The sequence below is a fragment of the Astyanax mexicanus genome, chromosome 16 (genome assembly GCF_023375975.1).
Source record: "Astyanax mexicanus isolate ESR-SI-001 chromosome 16, AstMex3_surface, whole genome shotgun sequence".
Taxonomy (NCBI): Eukaryota; Metazoa; Chordata; class Actinopteri; order Characiformes; family Acestrorhamphidae; genus Astyanax; species Astyanax mexicanus.
Window position 1 is genome coordinate 15,566,168 of NC_064423.1, and position 21,084 is coordinate 15,587,251.

At 38.5% G+C, this 21,084-nt stretch overlaps 1 protein-coding gene across 3 annotated transcripts in view; it reads left to right on the forward strand.

Moving 5' to 3' along the window:
- patj (PATJ crumbs cell polarity complex component) overlaps positions 1–21,084 on the forward strand; it is a 210,094-nt gene that overhangs the window by 40,251 nt on the left and 148,759 nt on the right. For all 3 annotated transcript variants that reach the window (XM_022669623.2, XM_049465996.1, XM_049465995.1), the window contains exons 20-21: positions 16,216–16,425; positions 17,560–17,640. In XM_022669623.2, the coding sequence (XP_022525344.2) occupies positions 16,216–16,425; positions 17,560–17,640 (291 nt within the window). The remainder of the gene's footprint in view (positions 1–16,215; positions 16,426–17,559; positions 17,641–21,084) is intronic.

Here is a 21,084-nt window from a genome sequence, read left to right on the forward strand (position 1 = left end):
AAGCATGTTATTCCTACAACTAAAATCTTTCAACTGATTTACAGAAAACAGATTTGGATTGGATTTTTTTAGCACTTTTAGTTCATAGTGGCAGTCAAATCCCACTTGTGCAAAAAGTGAGTTTTAAAGTGGGGGCTCCATGAGCATCATTGACAATTAATCTTGGGTGCTTGGGTCTTGGATGTTCAGCATAGACAAAGTATTTGCAGTGATTATCAGTAAATAGTATTAACATAATGTTAACTACCTAAATTATACGGATTTGTTCATAATCCTATATAATCCTGTAAAAAAAAAAAAGTGCTTTATCACTTAAGCCCTATCTGGACTGGATTAGTTTCTCAGGGGGACGTCTGTGAAAAATATTTCACACCTCTACTCAGTGTTAAAACTCTTGCATCCAGACTGCAATTGAAAAAACAGGAGGACCAGTGAGTTTTTTTTTTGGCTTTCTCAGTCACGTGACATCATGTTCAGTAGCTCCTCCATTTCCACTCGCTGTTGTGCTTTCATGGATCTCTGTGGAAACGCACTCCCAAAGTGTAGCTAAATAGCTATTTTATTAAATGTAAGGTGATGAAACTCTGAGATGTGCGTCCGGACGGGACTAAAATTACCTTGCGGCCACAAAGTTCAGCGAAAAACAAAAATTGTTTCTCAAAAAACGTCTGAGAAAAATACGTACATGGTTGTTCCGGACGGAAATAAAATCACAAAGAACCCCCCCCATAAAAGAGAAGATTACCCCATGACCCACTAAGAAAGTAATCCCATCTGTATAGGGCTTTATTGGCCTAAAAGTACATATACGAACGCCCCCTGCCCCCTCCCCCCTCAAAGATAGTTTAGTTTTTAACTAAATCACCCCTGCTAGGAAAATGGCCTATGAGCTTTCCTGCTGTTATACCCCCTATTACCATACCGTACTACTTCAAAATGATTAAGCGAATAAAACCTAAGCATTTTTAAATAATAGTAAAACTGGTAAAATGCAATCATTTTAGTCATCGGTTATAAGAATTATTGAATTTTTTTAAGAACTGAAAAAGACAAAAATTGTTTCTGTTCAGCACAGAGTTTTAGGAAATTGGATAAATACAGCAGAGTGTGAGACGTGCACACCCCTGAGCATTGATAAGTTTCCGTATTGTTTTTTTTGTTCTGAATTCTTCATCAAAGCAAAGCGAGCGGAGTCTTTGCTGCTGCTGATTTGACTCTGCAGTGCGTCTTGGGTTTTGACGGAGGCCATATTGACCTGTGTGAACCGCCCTCAGTCATGAACTCACTATCTGTCTGCTCAGCACCAGCTGAGCCCCGCTCACCTACTGCTGTCTGCCTGCTTATCTCCAGCCCCGTCTCCGCTGCTCTGCCCATGGGCCTGAGGGCGAGCGGAGCGGCGTATGGGAATTCATTTAGGGTGTGTTTTTGAGTGCACGCATATATACGCTATCTGTCTCCAGGGCTCCAAGTATCAAGATGTCATTATACAGTAGGTATGACTAATAATAGACCGTGGATGCAGCCTAAAAATGCAGTAAGTAGAGGGAGAGCAGGATTGATCCTGTACAGGAATCTTTTGTTCCCTCCTTTTCTCTCGCTTGTTTCTTGTTCGCTGTGGCCAGCAGGCAGGCATGGAGCTCTGTGGTCGGCTGTGAGGGGGAAATTGATTTTGCTTTAGTGTCTCCAGCAAAAAGCTTGAGCTGATAAGGCTGAGTGGGCAAGAGCAGGACCTACAGACATGCCTGCGGCTTTCCAGCACCTCCTGTATCGGCTCGGGTCTCGAGCAAGGGCAAACGATACTATGATACTATATTGGTATCACAATATGTATAGAATGGTATCACTTTGTGAACACTGGTGTACAGGTAAATTATAGTATTGTTTGTTGTTTTTTGATTTAGTTTGATTTCTCTCTAAACTAACAGGTCAGCATTTTTGTTAATTTAACATTGGGATTGTAATAGAAAATATTTTAAAAATTGAGTAAATCTTCATAAACTGTCAAAATAAAATAAAAAACAAAAAAGATAAAATTTGCACTTCCCTAAACTTTATTTTAAATTTAATATTTTTCTGAATAATAAATCAAATAGCTTATGTCCTCCAAACCTTTCACTTCATTACGGTAAGAATTTGGGGTTGATTCCTGTTACAGAGCTGAAATTATTGTTATTAAGGCAGCTTCTTCAAGTGTTCTAAAGGAACAAAGTTTACATAATGTAAATCACTTTTACTGCAGAGAAAGATTTTTGTATCACCTATAGTTGTGGCCCATTTATGGTGCTTTTGTTGAATTAACTGTCTTTAATGCCCAGGGAAGACTTTCTACATGGTTTCGGAGCATTGCTGTACAGATTTGCTAACCCAGAAACTCCCCTGAATACTTATTTACAGTAAGCTTAGATTTCCAGATTTTCACTAAGACTGGGTGGAGTAGCATTAGCAGCTAACAGCCAGTGTTGGGCACGTTACTTTGAAAAAGTAATTAGTTATAGTTACTAGTTACTTACTGAGTTACGAACTGAGTTACTCCACTACAAAAGTAACTAGTTAACAGTAAAAGTAACTATTGTGTTAATTTTGTTTTACTCACCCCCACACCTCCCACCCCCCTGACCCCCACCTTCTCACAGCGTGTTTCATAAGCCAGATGAATAAAGTGCACGACAGCAAAGACAAGTACCGGCATAGAGGTTTGTCCATGACAAATTTTTAGTTCGGGGGCATCTCTACATGCACATTTTACCTTTGACCTCAGCGAGTTTGAAATAGTGTCTGTATTTCCATCTGGAAAAGGCTGTTTTGCTAACAGCTAGTGCTAATAGGATGTAAATGCTGCCCGACAGCATTACACTGAAGAGTCCTGAGTGTTTCATTAAGCCACGTAGCTTGTTTTAACATGGTAAACGTGCAGACTACAGTCTGATATACTCAGCTCTGAATGGTGAAAGAGCTAGTGCTTAGTGCGGTTAGATGATAATGCTAGTACTGCTCCAGCCTCAGCGCTGGAGATCTAAACTGAAACTCCTCTATAACGCTGTACTTCAGTGGAGTGACTTTACTATGAAAAATATAGTATTTTAATTATTGTATATCATAAAAATCCCTTATTGCCCGTCACTATGCTCAAGACTTCTTTGTCTGTCTTCCTTGTTCCTTCTGTCACCTGTTTGCTCCAATCAGCTCGAGTTACCACACTAGTCTGGGGCTGTGCAAGCCAACCCTGTAACCATAGCTAGATTGATGGGAGCACGCCACGGGACTGACAGCCAGACACTCGGTGTTTTTCTCCCCTAAGTGACACCCCTAACTGCAGGAGTGCCAAAAAACGGTGACAGCCAAATCATTCGTGTCAGGTTTTTCTTCTTTTTTTGTGTGTGTGTGTGTGATCTCAGTGAGAAGCGTGATGCCATGGTTTTCAGCAACACGTGAATGAATGTGAAGGACTCCCTCGGTGAAGTGCGCTCGCGTTATGTCGCTGATGGAGATTAATGAAGACCCCTTGAGCTGAACACCTGATCTGAAGGGTCGGGTCGAGACGGATTCGCCTTAAGCAGGATCGGGTTCTCTGAGCGCTTAAATTTTACTGTATGTTTTTTCTCCTCCAACAACGAGGTCACGCATGAAGTCATGCTGTAGTGCTGCTCTGAAAATGAGAGTGATTGAGGAGCTTTCCGGCGGTGGGTGGTTCTCGTAGCGCCAAGAGGGGGATTGAAAGGATGATTGTAACCAGGCCTCGTGATCTCGTGTTTGCTTGAGCTGTCGTTGCAGCGTGATAGAGTGATAAAGGAGCAAAGAAGTAGATGAGCCTACTTTTTCAAATAGAGAGAATAGGTTTCTTATGTTGTAGATGCTCATACACTACAAATACAGTCATCCTGTACAGCCATATCATTAAACCAATGCCAGGTGAAGTGAATTACATAAAGTATCTTGTTTTAGTGGAACCTGGCAATGAGTGACAAAGTGTAAAAGTGTTGGCCTAGAATTCATCGTCTGAATGGCGAGTCTGAGCATGTTCTGTTCTGTTTCCCAGTTATATCACGTAATATCATATATATTAAACTTTAGAGGGGGCTCACGAGTGTGTCCTCTATGAGTGGGGGTGAATGGAGCTAGAGACCTTAAATTAAAAAAATAGTAACTAAATACATGTTCTGAGTATTGGTTTAATTTTAGGAAAAAAAACAATATGTTTCACTAAAAAAAGCAAATAAAATTTGCCTGTATTTTTAGATTTTTTTACAGTGAACAGTTTTTACACAGTAAAGAGACTAGCATCCCTGCTAATAATGTGATGCGTTTAAAAGATTTATAAATTATGTCTGCATTGCTATAACATTTGCTTTTGTTCTGGGTTGAGAACATAAGGATATATTTCAGTAAAAAAAAAAAAAAAGATCAGACATTTATAAACTCATTTGCTCATTTTACTCAATTGCTTATTAGGAACAAATTAAGTTACTGCAAGTGCATATTCTCTTCTCTAGATTATATGGCATAGCATTAGTTTGCTAGCATGCATTTAGTTTTAGCATGTTTTAGTGATAAAACGTGTTTTGCGAGAGCAGTGTTTTTTGAAAACTGTGCCGGGCTGAGGGGCACAGCTTTCATCAGGCTGTCAGCCGCTGTGTTAACAAGCACGTGCCCAGCCATGTGGAGGCCATGCGGTTACCTCGTGTTTACAACCACCCCCTTCCCCTTGCGCTTTTCGGGCAGCAGCAGCCTGTCACTCACACAGAGACAGAGACAGCGCTGTTCACTCAGAAATTTACAACACTGTGGATCTATTTCTTGTGTCAAGAATCAAAATATTGCAACATGACGTGATTGATTTAATTGCCTTAGGTGGCATCACACCTCCTGCAATGTTACTATTGCACATCTACACATTGCGATGAGGATGCTCAAACGATATATGGTGCATCCCTAGACTAGACTAGACGACCAAATCAGAACATATCCACAACATCAGGAAGCTTTTATGGGGTTTTCCTGAGATGCAGTAATAGATCTCAGAACTTGCAGCAGGATCATGGATGTCCAATGTTAGTATTAGTGATTAGTGATATACTACAGGACACATTGACTGACAGGTCGTGTAGAGTCCACACCTCGAAACCTCTGAGCTGTTTGGATGAGTAAGTGTTACCTATACGATATTAGACAGTTGGTTTTAATGTTGTGGCTGAAACATTTCAAACTGCGTTAAATTATGCGAGCGCTGGACATGTTCACTATGGAGTAATTCTCTATAAATATACAGCTCCACTGTCTGGGGATACAAATATATTTCCTCCACTGCAAATAATTCACAGCGCTTCCCGCTTGCCAAGAAAAAAAGGGCAGGTTGAAGTGTACGAGCATGCATTTCGGATTTTTCCTCTTCTTTTGGCAGCTCCAATAGCTTTACCTGCACATCAATACACTGTTTAGTGTGAATGTTTTAAGAGAGCAGCATAATTCATCCGCTGTGATTTATTATTTATTTGCTCCTTGTTTATTTATCCTGAGGCTTCAGAGCGGCTGAAACTGACCAAGGGAAATTTGATTGCTGTAGCCGGAAAGCATTTGATTGAACTGCAGCGTGCAGCTAAAACCGTATGCTGAGTCTTCCAGATGGGAATTTTTCACCATAACTGGCACATGGAGTTCTTGTGGTTTTACTTGGTGCAGGTTCTTCTGATATGGAGATTCAGGATCTCTGTGTATCTCAGGTGCTGAAGGCTGGGAAGAAGATGATTTAGGTTTCGGGTTAGTTTTTAATAGGTTGCATTGTCTGGCTTGTGACGCTTGGATGGAACTGAGCATGAATGAATGCTGTTTTCTCTTTTAGTTGGAACACTTATGCCTTTCATCCTATTCTACCATAAATAGAAGGTGCAAAACTATTGGACATATGTTCATTTTACTCTTAGATAAATAGATGAAAAAGATAAATAGAGATAAATAAATTTTTAAAAAAGAGTCAAAGGCTTGGACACACCTTTTAATTCAATGTTTTTCTTTTTTTCCCTACATTTTAAATCAATACTGATTTAAAATATTAAAAGATTATGAAGGAACACATAAGGAATCATGTAATAACTTAAAACTGTTGAACAAACCAAACAACTCTGTGATGTGTTTAGAAGGCTCTTATCTGGATTGCTGTTAATTTTTTCTGTGGTTTCTGAAGGGGCAGGTAACTCTGATTAACTTCTCATGTGCAACAGAGTTAACTCTGGGTTAGGCCTGGACAATAATTCGCTATCGGTATTTATCGCGATAAGAAATGTTTCAATAACGGTGATATCAGTTTTGTGGTATATCGATATGTATTAGAATCACGGACAGGCGTTTTTTACTGGCGTCAGCTCGCCGCAGAGCTCAACACATTCAGCCCCCGTAGCTGGCCTACGTCAGTACGTGATGACGTAACCACACAGGCACGTAGCCAAACAGGCTAGGCTAGGCAAGGCTAGATTAAAATGGCTAGGCTCGGGTCCGCTTCGCTACGCAGCAAAAATGTCTCGTGCTGGAGCCAAACGGAGCCGGGACGAGCGGATCCGAGGTAGACTCGGTTCGGTCTGCCCCGGATCCTCGAGGCCGGCCGCGGGTCCTCGAGGCCGGCCGCGGGTCCGCTCGCTCGGCCGCGGGTCCTCGAGGCCGGCTGCGGGTCCGCTCGCGGGTCCTCGAGGCCGGCCGCAGGTCCGCTCGCTCGGCCGCGGGTCCGCTCCCTCGGCCGCGGGTCCGCTCCCTTGCCGCTTTGCTGCAAATTGTGCCGGAGAGTGCAGCCGACCAGCAGCGGTAATGTTAATACATCTAATCTGTTCCACCACTTCAGGCAACTCCACTACATACAATATTTTTCTTATACTGACTGAAGCACTTTTATAGCTTATGTTGTAACTAAGTTATTCATAGTTGATAAAGCCTGTAGGTTTGTTTATTTGACGGGAACATCTTGTTGCTTTTACGTATATAAAGGCTTCTTGTATTCTATATCCTAGTTGGAACACTTTTGTTTTAATCTGTTAAATTTGTTCACAAAGAATAAGAAGCTCTGCCTCTGTTGTAATTTATATTTTTATTGGTAATAGTTATATAGGCTTATGTTTGACAGGGATGTCATGTTATTATTTTGCTATATGCAAATAATATTGAGCATTGATTTTTTTTGACTACTTTTATTTCTAAAGTAGTAAAGTTTTTGTGAAAGGAGGTTTCAAAGACTTAAATAAAATTTTCAGACAGTAGTAGGTACAGATTTCCATTAGATAGATAGATAGATAGATAGATAGATAGATCACATTTTTGATTGTCTTTGCAACAGCACTTCTGGATCCTTTCAGTTCTTCTCATAATATGGAGCCAATAAGAAGCCAAGAAATTCAATCAATCAATTAATCAACCTAACTCTATTTTGACTCGGAATACATGTGGGCAACCCTCATTTTCAATGTCGCTTAGCATTTACAAAAACAGGGATTGACATGACAAAGAAAATAATACTTACATTTAACCATTTTAAAGTAATTTTAACTGTATGATAGTCTTTTCAATCACTTGAGGATACTTTCAAAGTACTTTTTTTTTTTTACTTAGTGGAATACATAGTTTAAATATATATATATGTGTGTGTGTGTGTGTGTGTATGTATATATATATATATATATATATATATATATATATATATATATATATATATATATATATATATATATATATATATATATGGTTTTGCTATTTATAGGTAAATGTTTGAGTAAAATGAACATTGTTGTTTTATTCTATAAACTTTTGACAACATTTCTCCCAAATTCCAAATAAAAATATTGTCATTTAGAGCATTTATTTATAGAAAATGAGAAATGGCTGAAATGACAAAACACTGCAGAGCTTTTAGACCTCAAATAGTGCAAAGAAAACAAGTTCATATTCATAAAGTTTTAAAAGTTCAGAAATCAATATTTGGTGAAATTACCATTGTTTTTAATCACAGTTTTTATGCACATTGGCATGTTCTCCTCCACCAGTCTTTCACACTGCTTTTGGATTAGTTTAATGCCACTTCTGGTGCAAAAAATCTGGTGCAAGCATTTCTTCTTGGTTTGATGGCTTGTGCTCATCTGTCTTCCTCTTGATTATATTCCAGAGATTTTCAATTTGGTAAAATCAAATAAACTCATCCTATTTTATTGCTCTCTTATTTTTTCTAAAGCTGTATGTTTTTAAATATTATTACATTATTATCTCAAAGTGTAATATCAGCTTTTATTGAGGTATATTTGCTGAGGTTTCACTTAAACTCCAGTGTAATAAATAAAGCAGGCAGTGTACTCATGCTTTAAGCAGGGGAAGGGTTAAGAGGGATTTCAGCATTTCCCGTAATCACGTTGGTTTCGGTCACTGCTAGGGGATTGGTCATGCACGTTGTGAGAACGGCGATCCATCCGGTGATCCATCCGGTCCTCCGTTTCCCTCCATATACAAGCAAGAAGACAGAGGAGAAGGAGCTGGTGGTGGCAGAAGAAGAGGGAAAAGAGGGGGGGGGCTGTTGAAAGAGTTCTTGGAACTCGGTTCAGCAAGATTTAAAGAGGAGGCTGAGCGTTGTGCATTTGTGGAGCAGATGATTCCAGCTCACACTGTAGATTTACTGCGCACCTGAAACCAGACCACGGCGGTGAGGAGTTTTAACCCCTCGACACGCAGGACCGGCCCTGCAGAGCTCGCAGCTTACAGCCGACAGTTTTATCTGCTCAAGCAGACGCCGATGGCACTGCTGCCTTCACTAAAACCCCCGCCTCCCTGCAGGGAGTCCAGTGAGACGGTCCAGTGGCCCGCGCTGCCCCATCCATCAGCCCCAGCACGGCCCAAACGGTCCTCCCTCAGTATGTAGGCCAGAGCAGTACATAACAGCAGGGCCGGGCCAGGCCGGGGCAGGGCAGGTTTTGGGAAATGCTTTATGGGTTTAGATGGAGGCTGGGTGGTTATTTTTACCTCTGGAACTGGATATTAAAACGCAGACAAAACAGAAGAAAAGCAACACAAGCCAAAACAATCCAACAGCAATGGTACACTGTGTGGAAGTGCAGGAGCTGTGCTGCTGAGTCTGTCGCTGTAGTCCGTCCCTAAAAATCAGTACCCAGAACGGATTAGTAATTGTACGATCCACTTTTTTTTTTTTTTGCTTAGATCCGATTCCAATATAAAACTGATATAAAACTGCCAATACCAATAAAAAAAACAGATAAAAGGGTCTTTTTTTTGTTTATTATTAGTACTATGAGTAAGGTTACATAATAAGGCTGAAACAGAACACACAGCCCTTTAAAGAGTATACACATGTGCAGTTAATGTAAGTTGGTTTCAGCGTAATTTATTGTACACACTTTATATAACAAACACACAATAGTTTTCTTTCAAATTAAATATTTTAATTTTTATTAAATATAAAAAAAGTTAAATATTAAATATGTTAAATATTAAATACAGGGCTCTAGACTAATTTTTTTGCACTGGTTGCGCAGGAGACTTTTATTTTGACATGTAGCGTAGTGGATTAGCTGCAATGGCTAATGGCTAACCGGCGACGCTAACTGTATTTCTGAGCTGAATTAGTCACTGTTTTTTAATAACAGATTGGTTTCTTGGTGCTAGTTAGAGCGAGTAGGATCTGTGGTTTGATATTTGATGTGGATTATGGCTTTAGTTCACGTGAGATATTTACTTATTACATTCACAATGCCGGAATGCAGCTGTTGGTTTAGTGCTAGCTAGGCTAACAGACTGCAGATGTTAATGGAGATGGCTAACAGCTTACTGGCGATGCTAACTATATTTCTGAACTAAATTATCACTGTTTTTAATAACAGATGTGTGTGTTTGTGCTGGTTAGTGTTTGTAGATCCTGTAGTTTTATAGGATATGTGAATTATGACTATAGTTTACTCCAGTCTGTAGTTAATACCGTTACAACACCAGAATGCAGCTGCTGTGGGTTCAGTGCTAGCTAGGCTAACAGACTGCAGGTGTTAATCTGTTCACCCCTTTGACGCTGAATTTACAAATATTACGTGTAGCTTTTCTGCTGTCCGGGGTTTCTAAAGTGAAAAATCTTCAGACAATCAAAATATTTTTTTTTGAGAAACAGCTTAATTTTACTCAGTCAGCTGCAGACTGAAGCTGCTGGGGGTTCAGGGTAAACTGTGGAACTGGAATCCGGATCAGTGATGCACATTCTGTTAACATTATCGGGTTTATTGTCCAGGTCAAGCTCCGGACTGGAATATGGATCAGTAATTGGATTGGCCGTGGTCGCTCCATATCCGATTCGTTAGATTATTACTATATCGGTCCCAATACTGATATTGTATTGGATCAGTCCTATCTCTAGGACACACACACACACACACACACACGCACACACACGGCAGCTCTGGGATATATAGAGTCTTAAATTAAAGCTGCACTCAGCCAGAAACCCCAGCGCAAAACAGAACATGGTCCTGCTCACTCACTCGTCCTTTCTTTTTTCTCTTTTCCTCTTTTCTCTTCGTCTCTTTCTTTCTTGTGCTGCTTCTCTTTATTACTTGTTCTCTCTCATTCTACATCTCTTGTCTGCGAGAATCTCTTTCTCCGTCTCTCCCTCCCTCTTTCTTTCTTATTCAGTAAACTTGATCTATATCTCTTGACCGTCAGATACCCTCTCTCTCTTTCTTTATCTTTTTTTGCGGTTTCTTTCTCTCTCTCTTACTCTTTTTCTTTCTACAAGCTTTAACTGTATCTCTTGTCTGTCAGATACTCTCCCTCCTCCCTTTCTGTCAGTTTCACTCTGTCACTCTCTCTCTCTCTCTCTCTCTGGCTTTCTCTCTCTCACTCTACAAGCTTGCGCTCTTAAACTCTTGTTCATCAGAGAATCTCTTTCTTTCTGCTGGTTTCGATCTCTCTCTTACATTCTGTTCTTTCTTTCTTTCTTTCTTCCCCTCACATATCCTTCTGACCTATCTCCCACTTTCCTTTTCCCTTTTTTACTCTTACCCGTGCATGTCCTCATTTGCACTCTCACTCTCATTCTTTCTCTTTCTATCCTTCCTCCTATATTTTCATTGTTTTCTTTGTTTTCATCATATTAGTCTTTCACTTTATTCTTTACTTATTCTTATTATTTTTTACTTTTCTCTTATTTTTACTTCTCCCTTTTTTCTCTACAGTATTCCCCTTTGTTGTGGGAGTCTGTCTTTGTCTTTTCATTTTCCTTCTATGTTTACTATTTTATATAATAGTAAATAATTAATATAATAATCTTAATTCATTTGGTTGGTGTTGATCATGATTGAATGTGAACATTAAAAATAAATGTGAGTTTTGACTTGGAAAACCAAACAAAAAAAATATTTTTACATTGGAGAATGTAACTCAACTACAAATCTAAAAATTTAATGAATTATATTAGGAATTAGGAACATACTGTTGTAAGGAGGTGCAAAATTTTAATTGAAAAATTCAATAAAAATTCTGTGGCCCTGCACTGAAACCATATTCCAATTGTCTCTATCTCTATCTTTATTTATTTATTCATTTATTTATTTATTGCCCGCCACCTCCGCCCCTCTTCGGAGGACCAATTTAGCTTTATTGTTTATTAGTGTTTATACAATGTTTTTAGGTACTGTGGGCATTGTGAGAAGAAGACAAAAAATATAATAGAAGAAAATCTTTATTGACATGATTGTAATGATAATATTGTTGTCAAAGTATGTATCAATGAAGCATCAATAAAGAAAAAAATATATATAATTAAAAGAAAGTTTGGGGGGATTTTACAAAAAGATAAAAAAAATAAATGTATGCTTTCCTGTCTATAGAAAAATAAAAGAAAATTACTTAAGTAGTATACTGTATCGCAACGCTATGTGTGTGTGTGTGTGTGTGTGTGTGTGTGTGTGTGTGCCGCTCCGCTCCCCTCGCTCTGCTTTTTCCAGCTGCACTGCTGACATCACCGGCCATGTGGGATGAGAGCGGGTGGATGAGGAGCGCTTGGCTGCGGAACGCTGGCCGGACAATGCAGCCAGTGTCCTCCCAAAGAGCCAGCTGGAGTGGAACTTCAAATCCCCCAACTTTCCCTGCACCCCCCACCTACTGCTTCTCCTTACTGCATCTGTCTGTCCATCCATATAACTGTCTGTCTCTCTGTCTATCCATATATCTGTGTTTCACTCTCTCACTTTTCCCCTTTTTCTTGTTATTCTCAGTTTCTTCAGATTTTTTTTTCTTTTTTTAGATTTCACTCACTCTCTACTTCCAATTGTTTTTCTCTCGCACACTCTCTTTTCTCCTTTTTGCTCATGTTTTTATATTTTGTCTTTACTTCTCTTTATTCTCTCCTTTTCTTTGTTTTCTTTCTCTCTCCCCTTCACTCTTATTTTCTCAATTTCTTATTTTATTTTTCTCTTTCACCTTTTTACATTTCTTTGACTTTCTCTTCCTATTCTCTCTCTTTCTGTCTTTTACTTTTTTGTTATTTTCAGTCTTATCTCAGATTCTCTCTCTCTCTTGCTCTTACGCTCATGTTTCTGTATTATTTTTCTCTTTTAGTTTTCTTTTTTCTCTCCTTTTTTAAGCTCCCCATCACTCTCAATTTCTTGTTATTCTTTATTTTCTACCCTTCATTTCTTACATCTATTAAAAATCTTTTGTCTATTCTTTTCTCTCCCTCAACCTTGATTCTTATCCTCTCTCTTTCTGCTTTTTTATTATTTTCTTTCTCTCTCTCTCTCTCTCTCTCTCTCTCTCTCTCTCTCTCTCTCTCTCTCTATCCTCTCTTCATATCCTCTCTTCCTATTCTCTCTCTTTCTGTCTCTTACTTTTTTGTTATTCTCAGTCTTTTATCAGGTTCTCTCTCTCTCTCTCTCTCTCTCTCTCTCTCTCTCTCTCTCTCTCTCTCTCTTGCTCTTTCTTTTACATTTCTGGGTTCTCTCTCACTTTCTTTGGTTTCCTTTATTCTCTCATTCTATTCATTTCCTTTTTTTCACAATTACTCTTTCTGTTTAATTTTTTTGTCATTAAATTTTTTCTCTGTCTCACTTTTTCTTAAGCTTCCTCTTCTTGTATTATGTCTACTTAAAAAAAAAATCTTCATTTTAATCTATCTTTTTTCTCTTCCTCTCTCTCTATGCTTATCCTCTCTCATTTGGCTTTCTTGTTATTCTCTCTCTCTCTCTCTTATCCTCTCTCTTTCTGTTTTTTTATTTTCAGTCTTTTCTTATATTGTCTCTCTCTCTTGCTCTTTCTTTCACATTTCTGTATTCTTTAAATCTTTCTCTACTTTTCTTTATGCTCTCCTTTTATTAATTTTTGCCCTCCCCATCACTATTTCTCTCTCACATTCCTGTTATTTATTTGTTCTCTATCTCACCTTTTTAAAGCTTCCTCTTCTTTTCGTAATTCTATAAAAAGGAAAATCTTAATTTTATTTAATTTAATTTAATTTTCTCTAGCTAGCTTTCTCAATCCTTGTCTTCTCTCTATCGGCTTTCTTGTTTCGTGTTGTCTCTCTCTCTCTCTCTCTTTCTTTTTCTGGGTTTATTGTCCTCTTTCTCTCAGCAGGCCTGGGTTCACCCCTCTCTCTGAGATTGCTTTTCTCTGCTAACTCTGTAATCAGAAGCCTGTAATGGCTCTGGACGGTCAGCCAGGCTCTCCTGAACTCCCTACTGCTGTCCAGAAGGGTAAAGCCACTTGTCTCACCCAATCAGAGCGTGATTCAGTCTGTGTGGATCTCGGGTCACGGCCAAGGCCTCTTCTGCTCTCCTGTGGAGAGAGGAGAGATACAGATACAGAGGAAGAGAGATTGCTTTAATTAATATCCTCATTAACATCCACGTCGTTGTGTATATGGGTCATTTGGGGATGTCGTAATTGACTCTTTTAGTTATTAGAGCGGCATTATGCAGCATTTTTACTCAAATATAGCAACTTCAGAAGCATGTTGATGATACACTAACTGTGATGCTGTCATTTTTGTTAAGGGCTGGAACTCTATGGTGGAGCTGTATGAGACTTCCCATCAATACTGTATTTAATAATAATAATAATAATAATAATAATAATAATAATGCGTAGCCTGAGTTGTGTTTTTACTGCAAATTCTGCTGCTGTTTCAGCTTGTCAGCAAATGCATGTGTACAGCTGTCCATGTGGGTGCTCTCAAAGCAGGATTTGTTTTTACTGCAGTGTGGGAGTGGTAAAAAGTATAATTTCTCGCCCATAAGGGAAATTCTAATACCAATTCCTAAACTCAAATATTTCAGAGAATTTAAACTTTAAAATCGTTTTAAAACAATAGAAAAAGCTAGAAACAGGATTTGTACTCACAACATGCAGGAAGGAATGGAAGACATGATAATAGGACAAAATAATGCAAAAAAACATTATTCTGCTGTATTGTAAGGAGTAAAGAAAGTTACAGCCTTGGCAGGAACAGAACCTTTCTGTTTACTGGGAGTAGCTGAGCTTTATTGGAGATGTCTGGCTTTAAAACTAGCTAGTTTTTAAACATGCTGTAATTGATTATGTTGGGTGGTGTTGAGATGTTGGTTACATAAACAGACACTCTATACTAGATACTAGCTTTTCCACCGCTGTGGAACTGGAACTGTGGAACCATTCACAAGTTTTCACCCACAAAAGTAGGTTCGGGAACCAGGAACTTTTGTTTATAGTGGGAACCGAATTGACCACATTGCTTACTGCTGCTGTGCAGCCACCTCTGTTGATGACATATGATGTGACATTTTGACAGTTCCACCAAAACTAGTGCAGACATGGGCTGGTTTTCTGAAAAGCACCACGGTTTCTATGAGCCTGAACAGAACTGGTTTTGGTGTAAAAGTGCTATACAGTTCCTATAAAATGGAAAAATCCACTTTTCTCAGTGAAACTCAATGAAGGCAGTCTGGGATGCACGTTCTCAGAGGAAGGGACAGCCTACTAAATAAGTTGTTGAGTCTAACTCTGCCTCTGGTCTCTACTCCCCAGACTTTGGGTGCAAATTTAACATGGCTGACAATTTTGGCTTAGTAGGTAGTGGAAAGTTGTTGTCCATGCTTTTCTGCAATCATTGGCATAAACTCAAGAGATATGGAGGATTGTCTCTTCTGCTGTCCATCCCAAAAAGGATGATGAGGATCGTAAATATTTCCCTGTATGGTGGGAAGGAAGTGCGCGCTAATGATACTGTGCCTGCTTTAGCTTTTATACTTAAATAACCACTTGTTAATCACTTTTATATTGTCGCTCGTCACATAAAAGCTGCCCATATGGGTCATCAAATATATTGTGAGAGACATCAAATCGAAGCTGAATTGCGGTTTTATGGCACAGCTTGCCTGAATCATGATTGATACCGTGACACATGGTCCAGTGAGAGGAAGAGTGAGAGTTTGCTTTGTGTTCCGTCGCCTCAGCAGCGCTCTTCTCTTCATTAGAGTCGAGACAGGCCCTCTTTCGACTTTCGATTGTGCTTTTTTTTTTTTTTTATTTTATTTCTAATGTTTTTCCCCCATTTTCTCCCCAATATATATTGCCAATTACCCAACCAATCACTAGTGATGCCCCAACACACCAGGAGCCTTTTCTAAACACGTGAAGTCAGCCACCGCGTCTTGTCGAACTGCTATATATATATATATATATATATATATATATAATGTATATATAAACTTTTATTTTTTTTTGCTACATTGTAAATAAATACTGAAGTCCTTCAGACTATGAAGAAACACATAAAATATTCTGTGAATCATTTAGAAGACTCTTATCTGGGGTGCTGTGTGTTACTTAATTTCTGAGGCTGGAAACTCTGATTAAACTGGTTGGATGTATAATTTCTATATTGTTTATGTGAAAAGTTATAAAAAGTAAAAGTACCTTTTAATAAAATGATAATATTTAAATATTTAACATTTTCTTCTTTCATTTTATTTCTGTTGAAGAAATGATAACACAGTGTTAATTAAGTTTAAGTTTTTTTATACTTTACTTATTAGGACTTATTGGGTTTTAGTACGAGGCTCTTTTTGTTTTTGACCTAAAAAAAAAAAAGAGATGAGAAGAGATTAATTTTTCTATCTCTAATCATCTACATAGAAGGTGTACTCCTCTTTTGATTTTTTTCCCTGTGTGTGTGTGTGTGAGTCTGAACATGTTTGCTGTGGTCTGTGTTGCCCTCTGCAGGACCCTCTGGACACTGCACGCTCGGTGATAGTCATCCGCTCGCTGGTGCCCGGCGGGGTTGCCGAGAGTCACGGGGGCCTGTTGCCAGGAGACCAGCTGGTGTTTGTAAACGACACCCACCTGGACAGCTGCACTCTGACCCAGGCCGTGGAGGTGCTGAAGGCCGCTCCAGCGGGAAAGGTCTACCTGGGCATCAAGAAGCCTCTGGGGGTAAGAACAAGGCCCCACACAAGCACCCTGAGGAGGATTCAGTCAATAGGGAGTGATAGGGAATGTTGATACAGGCAGTTAAATGTGCAGCTGCTCTTTTCTTTAACTTTTCTCGCTCTCCGTCTCCCGTTAGAGCACTGTAGAGACTTTGTTGGCAGTACAGACGTACTCTGTTTGGATTTATTTGGACACTAGAGAAAGGAGAAGGAAAATAAAGCAAAGGAAAGAATTAACAGGACTGCACTGACTGCACTATACATCTCTGTAAAAAATTAAGAGACCACTTCAGTTTCTGAATCGGTTTCTCTGATTTAGCTATTTATAGGTATATGTTTGAGTAAAATGAACATTGTTATTTTATTCTATAAACTACAGACACCATTTCTCACAAATTCCAAATAAAAATGTCATTTAGAGCATTTGTTTGCAGACAATGAGAAATGGCCAAAATAACCAAAAAGATTCAGAGCTTTCAGACCTCAAATAATGCAGAGAAAACAAGTTCATATTCATAAAGTTTCAGAAGTTCAATCAATCTTTGGTGGAATAACTCTGTTTTGTAATCACAGTTTTGATGCATATTGGCATGTTCTCCTCCACCAGTCTTACATGCTGCTTTTGGATAATGTTATGCCACTCCTGGTGCAACAAAACAAGCAGTTCAGCTTGGTTTAATGGCTTTTTTGTGTATAATATAGTACTATGAATGTTGGGAAAATTAGAACGAAAAGCTCCATATCTGGACAATAAGGTATAGGTTGTTATATACAGTGCCAGTCAAAAGTTTGGACACACCTTCTCATTTAGTGTTTTCCTCCTTCTCATTCAGTGTTCTGATATATAAATACACGTATCAGATTTGTTCACATTACACACAGATACAGGTCACTTATATTTGTGAATGTAAACCGTCAAAATAGCCAAATCAGGATTTAAGCTATGTGGCTTGTAATGTCAACACTAGAGCAACCAAATAAAAAATGCTTAACCCACATTCAAGCCTTCAAGAAATGCGCTTTTTCAGTTAATTGTGAATTTCCAGTTTTGGATTTTGAATCTCATAAAGTTCTTAATAAAGGATTGAGAACATTTTCCAGTGTCTCTGAACCTCTTTTGTGTGTTTTTTGACTCCAGGCTGAGGAGAGAAGCAGTGTGGAACATGCAGTAGATCTACAGGAACACTCCCTCACCCACTCTCAGCTACCTGTGCCCAAGGTACCACCAATTAACACCAATGCTATTGTTAAATTACTGTTATCTTCTACCTGTTAACAGTTTTATTTAAACTTGATTACCACAATTCATGGATTAAAATTGTTCACACTATTTGAGTATGCCAGGTTACAAATCAAGAGCAAGGCTTTTAGGTGTTGAAATAGTGATTTATCAGTCCACCTTCACCATTGGTCCATCTCAGATGCCACATTCAGAGTCACATTTTACAAATGGCACTTAAAACTTTCCTGTGCAAAACAGAAGCTTTACGTTAACGAAAAAAAAAAGATTACTGTCTTATCCAGGGACATCTGTGCATCTTTTCAACTAGGGCTGCAACGATTAGTCGATATAATTGACTGTCAATGCCGATTATTTCAATTTGTCGACTACAAATAATATTGTCGACTAATCATTAATTTGGGTATATGTCTCACAAGTCTAAAAGAGCCCAAACACAACGGACTACATTTACTCACTAAATATTAGTACTTTCTTGTGCTAGGTGGTATGGCCAAAAATGTATATCACTGTATTTTCCAAGACTCTGGTATTTTTTTTTTTTTTTGCATGACTGGGCTTTAATATAGGTTTGTGAGTTGCTATACAGTTAGGAGTACATATAATTGAGGCTTTAAATTAAGGCTTTGATTAGTATTGGGTTTACTTTGGTGAAAAATAGCTGAAGAATGTAAATAATAGACCTTAAAAATTGATAAGCCAACAAATTTAACACAGCTTTACATAAACACTATAAACAAACCTAAAACATTTCCTCAATGTTGAAGTATTCAAAGAGATATTTCTCAAAAGCTCTATTTCTTAAGTTAGATACAAGTTTAAAATCAATTTTCTATGTTATTCCTGAAGCCATTAAAGGAATTACAGTATTTAAATCAGCTACAATTCCCTTATTTCTCCAGTTAACAAATGCATTTAAATCATCCTTCAAGCTACAGTATTAATATATTTAAAACGACTATAGTTACTGCTTTATTTTACTGGGATAAAACACTCCTACAGTAAAAACAGCCGCAGGAGGTGTTCTGATTTCTCTGCAACACCAGCGTTTGACTTTCTTTTTTTGACAGTGCTGTTCAGCACAGCGCTCTGCTGAGCCCTCTAGTGGTGTGGTGGTATGAGAGAAACGCATACCGGCTCAAGTTCACCCTGCAGTATACCGATTAAACCGTTTTACCACCCAGCACTGGTACTTTTCACGTTTAAACAACATCTAGATATTTAAATGCCTTTGAAGACCTCATGTTCAGCTGTTTAATCGTTTTTAGAGATGCAGGGTATTGAAGAAATAATCGCTGACTAATCGAATAATTAAAAAAAATATCATTAGATTAGTCGACTGCCAAAATAATCATTAGTTCAGCCCTATTTTGAACAAAACAATGTGAAACCACATGCTGATTTTTTTTTTTTTTTTTTTTGCATTTTCCATACTTTCCAACTTTTTTCTAATTTGATGCTGTACATTACAGTACACTACATTACAAACCTTCTACTCTTTTAGGTTTCATTGTGAATACTTGAATCTGATGGTGGGGAAAGTAAACTGTGGTTAAAGCTGTGGTTAAAAACAGGGAGAGATGAGGATAGAAACACAGCTAAGGGAGGGACGTGTGAGGAAGTAAGAGAGAGCTCGGAGAGTGGCCCGAGCAGTCCTCACGAAGGGTAACTTTTAGAGGTGGAGCCCCGCCCACTACCTCTTAGTGTTTGAGATGCACGGCCGTATTATCCTTGAATTTTAGCAAAGATGTAATTGAGGCGGCTGAGTCAAGTGCTGCCGTAAATCTACCCAAAACGAGACTAATTGCGCCATTAAGATTTTAGACCCTGAACATTTTTCATGGCAAATTGGTTGTGGGCTGTACGAGGGGAGGGGTGTGAAAGGTGCTGAGTGTGCGGATCGGGGCAGCGCAGAGAAAAGTGCACTTTCAGCTCTTATGATCTTTAAGTGTGTGTGTGTGTGTGTGTGTGTGTGCCTTAGGCAGAAGAGGACAGGCCGGAGCCCTGTTGCAGGGATGAAATGACTGCTTTATATTTAATATACAGACAGTGTCTCTTTCTCTTACTCCCTCTCTCTCCGTCCTTCTCTCTATCTCTCTCCTGCAAACGTCTTTCTCTCTTTGTCTCATTTGTCTCACTGTTTTCTTTCTCCTGTCTTTCTCCCTCCCTCACTTCCCTCTCTCCCTCCTTCTACGTCTCTCTTTCACTCTTTCACTTTTTTAATTTCTTACGTCTTTCTCCCTTTCTCTCCTTCTCTCTTCCACCTTTTTTTTTTGTCTCTCTTTCTTTTTTTTTGAACTTATTATTATTTTTTTTTACATAGTACAATATAATATAATACAAATACAATTCTATACATTCCTTTCTCCAGTATTTTGCATTATTCACATCAATTTTAGGCAGTATATAAAAAGTACAAGATGAATGCAATAAAAAGAAAGATAAATAAATAAATAAATAAAAATCCACTCCTGAATAGTTCACAGCCACATACACACTGAGCATTCAAAAAGAAATGTACAAATAAGAGATGGACCGCAAGGATCAATGGTACCGCTAATACACATAGTAAAATTCCTTATTGTATAATTAGATGCTCAACAGGGCCCCACCGCTTGGTAAAGATCCGTTTTTGAAGCCTTAGTGTATATGTTATTTGTTCCATCTGATAGACATCCCACAGTTTTTGTATCCATAGATTGTATGTTGGGGGGCCTGGGTTCATCCATTTAATTGTAATGCATTTCAAAGCTACTGTAAATAATATTCCAAGTAAATATTTTTTGGACCTCCCGACCACACCATCGGGAATAACTCCCAGTAATGCCACTGTAGGATCTTGTGGGATATCCTGTTGGAACACTTCTTTAAGAGCATCACACACATCCTTCCAAAAAATCTGTAGTTTAGGGCAGAGCCAGAATATGTGAGTGTGATTTCCAGTTTGTGTTCCACAGTGTCTCCAGCACACACTACTATGTGTTGGGCCCATCTTTGATAAAATTGCAGGTGTTCGAAAATATCTAGTGATTACTTTCCACTTGAATTCCCTCCACGTATTTGAATTTGTCACTAAATTTGCCTCTGTACATATTTCCTTCCATGTGTCCTGTGTTATATCTATGTTTATTTCTAATTCCCATCTCTGTTTAATATTTGAAGAGCTATCTAGATTCATTGACAAGAATAACTGATATAATTTACTTATTATTCGCCCCTCCCTTCCCTTTTGTGACTCAATTAAATATTTTTCTATTAGGCTAGGTTTTAAGAGTTTTTCCCATTCTTTATGTGTAGTTAAGAAATGTCTCAATTGCAGGTATCTAAAAAAGTCTGTTTTTAAGAGATCAAATTCCATTTTTAACTGTTCAAACGTCTTAAGATTTCCATCACTAAATATTTGATGTATTTCACTTAATCCAT